The 3,708-nt window shown below is 58.0% G+C and overlaps 1 protein-coding gene across 1 annotated transcript; it reads right to left on the bottom strand.

The window, feature by feature from the left end:
- Positions 1-1,660: 1,660 nt before the first annotated feature.
- LOC122713204 (silk gland factor 1-like) lies at positions 1,661-3,421 on the bottom strand. The gene has a single exon (XM_043933441.1). It carries the CDS (start codon positions 3,197-3,199, stop codon positions 1,664-1,666), a length of 1,536 nt encoding a protein of 511 aa, XP_043789376.1. The 5' UTR covers positions 3,200-3,421; the 3' UTR covers positions 1,661-1,663.
- Between the last annotated feature and the right edge of the window lie 287 nt (positions 3,422-3,708).

The raw sequence follows: 3,708 nt of genomic DNA, 5'->3' as shown, positions 1-3,708 counted from the left end.
TCTCACCGCTGAAGCACGAGGAAAACGAAGAAGAAAGACACGGAGAGATAATTCGCGTCTCGAATACAGCGAAGAGAAGAATACAGAGATCCACCGACCAATTTTCCTCTCGAGAAGAAGGAAATTGCACTCGCGTTTTAAGAAAGGAAGGAGAGCAACGATTCGGGCGACTTCGTCACGCAGCCAGAGGATCGCCGGTGCATCGTTGTCGCGTATCACAGAAAAAAACCTATTCGTAACACTTGGAGGTGAACGTTTTTTTGGAATTGGAACGAGGCGGAAACTCGAGCGGGGAGGAAACGGATCGAGCGAACGGGGCCAATAACGAATTTCTTCGTTTTTATTTCCCCTCTAGATCGCAATCGATTCTACACACCTATCTCTCGATGAGTCACGCGATTCGAGTGGCGCTTGATCTCGATAGAACTTTACTTCCACTCCGTTTCACGGTGGAAAAAACGATGTCGGTACGACGTCGATCCACCTCGAGATCCAATTTTCCACTCGTATTTCATTTCCGTGGCAATGATAACTTTTTTTAAAAGCACGATTTCTTAGAAAAGCAAGATCGACGTCGTACTTGTGTAATATATATATATATATTGTGTGTATATTTTCTTCAATTATTTAGCTTTCATCGATGCAAAACAATTTCGAAATAATCGAAGAATCGCGAGTCTTTAAAGATCGTCCTTTCGAACGAATCAGGGAATTAACAGTCTCGTCGAAGCGAGCGAGAGAAAAGAAAGAAAGAGAAAAAGACGCGATTCTTCGATCATCGAGGAGGAAAACAGAAGCAAGTTCACGATCAAACCAAGTTCACTCTTTCCACAAAAAGAAACCGAAAATTCGCACCTGCCCAACTCGTTCGTCTCCCGATCCCGTGTTCCTCCAGTGGTCGAGTCGTCGAGACGCTCTCGTTGCACCCGCACACCTCACCGTCCCCTCTCACCTTCCCGACAACGACCGAAAAGATCCAGCCGCGCGATTCTCACCGATTCCGACGACCATCACCCCCGATCTTCCTCTTCCTCACATCATCGTCTCACATATCCTCCTCGTCCTCTTCCTCCTCCTCCTCCTCCTCCTCGTCGTAATCGTTCTCGTGCGCGACGGGCCAGCAAGCCTCCTCCACCTCGTTTTCCTCGCACCTCGGCCGCCGACGTTTCTGCGGCTCCTGCGATTCCTGCTGCGATCCCTGCTGCTGCTGCTGCTGCTGCTGCTGCGGTTGAATCGTCGCCGAGGCTCGAACGGACGTCGATTGCGACACAACGGGCGTCGGATGCGACGAGGACATGGACGAGGAGGACGAGGAGGAGGAGGAGGAGGACGAGGAGAACGACGACGACGAGGACGAGGAGGAGGAGGAGGAGGAGGAGGAGGAGGAGGACGACGAGGACGACGACGAGGACGAGGAGGAGGATGAGAACGAGGACGAGGAGGAGGATGAGAACGAGGACGAGGACATGGAGGACGAGGAGAAGGAGGATGAGGAGGAGGAGGAGGTAGGCGGTTGATGATGAAGAAGATGATGATGGTGATGATGATGATGGTGATGATGGGCGGGCGGTAGGACGAAATTGACGGTGGTCGAGGGATTGGTGGCGGCGTACGCCGCGGCTGCAGCGACTCAGGCTAGGGCGTAGGGATGGGTAGCGTGATGTCACAAGCCCGGTGCCGCTGTGGCGACGGTGGACGGCGGGGGCGCGCTGCTACTCGCCACGCTGGTCGCGTGATGGTACAACGGGCTTTGGTAATACTCCTGGTGGTGGTGGTTGGTCATGTTGTGCATAGGGGTTGCCGCGTTCGAGGCCGTGTGCATCCCGTTGTGATGGTGGTGGCTCGGGGGCGCGGAGTGGGCGTGCGGGTGATGGGGCGAGCCGAAGTTGGCGTAGCTCTGGTGCAACTGCTCGTACATCTTCATCTCGGGCGGCTTGATGTCCTGGGCGCCGGGCGAGGTGGCCGCCGTCGCGCCCGGCAGTAGCCTCGTGATGCTGAACGGGTGGCTGGCGGCTGTGTACGGCGGCTCCTGCTTCAGGCTGCCGGCCATCCCGTGGTGGAGGGCAGCGGCCGGCTCCGAGATGAGGTGAGGGTGAAGGCTTCGGCTGACCATCGCGGTCAACTCGTCGTGCGCCGCGCCGAGATCCGGGCCCAACAGGCCCCCTATGTCGGCCGCGTCGCTCTTCAGGCTCGCGTGATGTTGATGGAGGCTCGCCGCTGCCGCGTGATGGTGGTGATGGGAGGTGACCAGGGAGTGAAGATCCTTGTCGTCCTGTTGCTGGGCCCCGTGGTGGAGAGAAGAGGCCGCGCTCTTCTTCGCCGCGTGGGCAAGCTCGTGGGAGGTGGGGCTGTTGTGGCCGGCGGCGGCCGCGACGGCGACCGCGGCCGCCGCCGCCGCCGCCCCCGTGTGGTGCTGCTGGTGCTTGTTGTTCTGCCTGGTCAACTCCTTCTTCTCGTCCTTGAACCTCTTCTGCCTTCGAAGGTAGCACCCGTTCTCGAACATGTTCCCGCTCTCGGGGTGGAGGGTCCAGAACGAGCCCTTGCCCGGCTTGTCCGGGGTGCGCGCCACTTTCACGAAACAATCGTTGAAACTGAGCGAGTGCCTGATCGAGTTTTGCCAGCGTTGCTGATTCTGCCTGTAGAACGGGAACAGATCCATGATGAATTGGTAGATCTCGGACAGGGTGAGCATCTTGGTCGGCGCGTTCTGGATCGCCATCGTGATCAAGCTGATGTACGAGTAGGGCGGCTTCGCGTGGGTGTAACTCCTCCGATAAGATTTGTCGGTCCTCGCCCGCTGAAGGGCCGAGTTGGGCGAGTCGGGCTCGGCCAGGGAGAGCGGGTCCCTGGTCACACCGGCGCCGCCGCCCGGCGTCAGGGGCCCGTATCCGACGGCGCTCATGCACGCGCCACCGCCGCCCATCGACGCGCTCCCGTAGCCGCCCATGCCACCGCCGCCCATCGAGGCCATCCCCATGGCCGAGCTCATGGTGCTCATGTTGAAACCGCCGGCGCCTTGGGGGCTGCAGCTCGGCCCGACTCCGACGCCCATCGACATACCCATCGGCATGCATCCCACCGAGTTGATCGAGCTGTACGTCGGCGCCATGCTGCCCATCGTGGACATCGCGGCGCTGGTCATCGCGCCGCCGAGGCTACCAGCGTCGCTGTACAGCTTCTGCGACTGGAGCATGGTCATAGAGCTAACCGGTGCCGGGGTGGCGGGCTGCTGTCTGCTCGTCAAACGAGAATCATGAAAACCTCGGTACCACGGCTGCTGCTGGTAATGCGACGAGTCCCTAATCTTCTCCTCGGGGAGGAAAATCCTTGCCACCCCTCCGAAACGCAGCCCCTCGATCGGCACTCTTCTCCTCTCTCTCTCTCTCTCTCTCGCTTCTCGGAGGAGCTCTAGTTCCGCTCGCTCTCTTTCTCTTTCCTCCTCCTCCTCCTTCTCCTCCTCCTCCTCCTCCTCCTCCTCCTCTCCTCCTCCTCCGCCTCCTCCTCCTCCTCCTCCTCCACCTCTCTCTCTCTCTCTCCCTCTATGTCTGGTCTCGAATCGATTCACAAACGTACGTACGAAACGACGAACGAAAAACTCTCACTCTCTCCCTCGACGTCCAGTCCTTGAACGATCGGAATAAATCACATCGGAATAGCGCGCACTCGATATATAATACGTGTATGTATTTTATATATATATATATATAT

This window comes from Apis laboriosa, unplaced genomic scaffold (genome assembly GCF_014066325.1).
Source record: "Apis laboriosa isolate Shangri-la unplaced genomic scaffold, ASM1406632v1 scaffold23_cov150, whole genome shotgun sequence".
Lineage (NCBI taxonomy): Eukaryota > Metazoa > Arthropoda > Insecta > Hymenoptera > Apidae > Apis > Apis laboriosa.
This window is presented reverse-complemented; position numbering and strand designations above follow the sequence as displayed.

Excerpts from the sequence above, each read along its gene's own strand:
- LOC122713204 (XM_043933441.1), bottom strand. The coding sequence starts at position 3,199 with ATGACCATGCTCCAGTCGCAGAAGCTGTACAGCGACGCTGGTAGCCTC.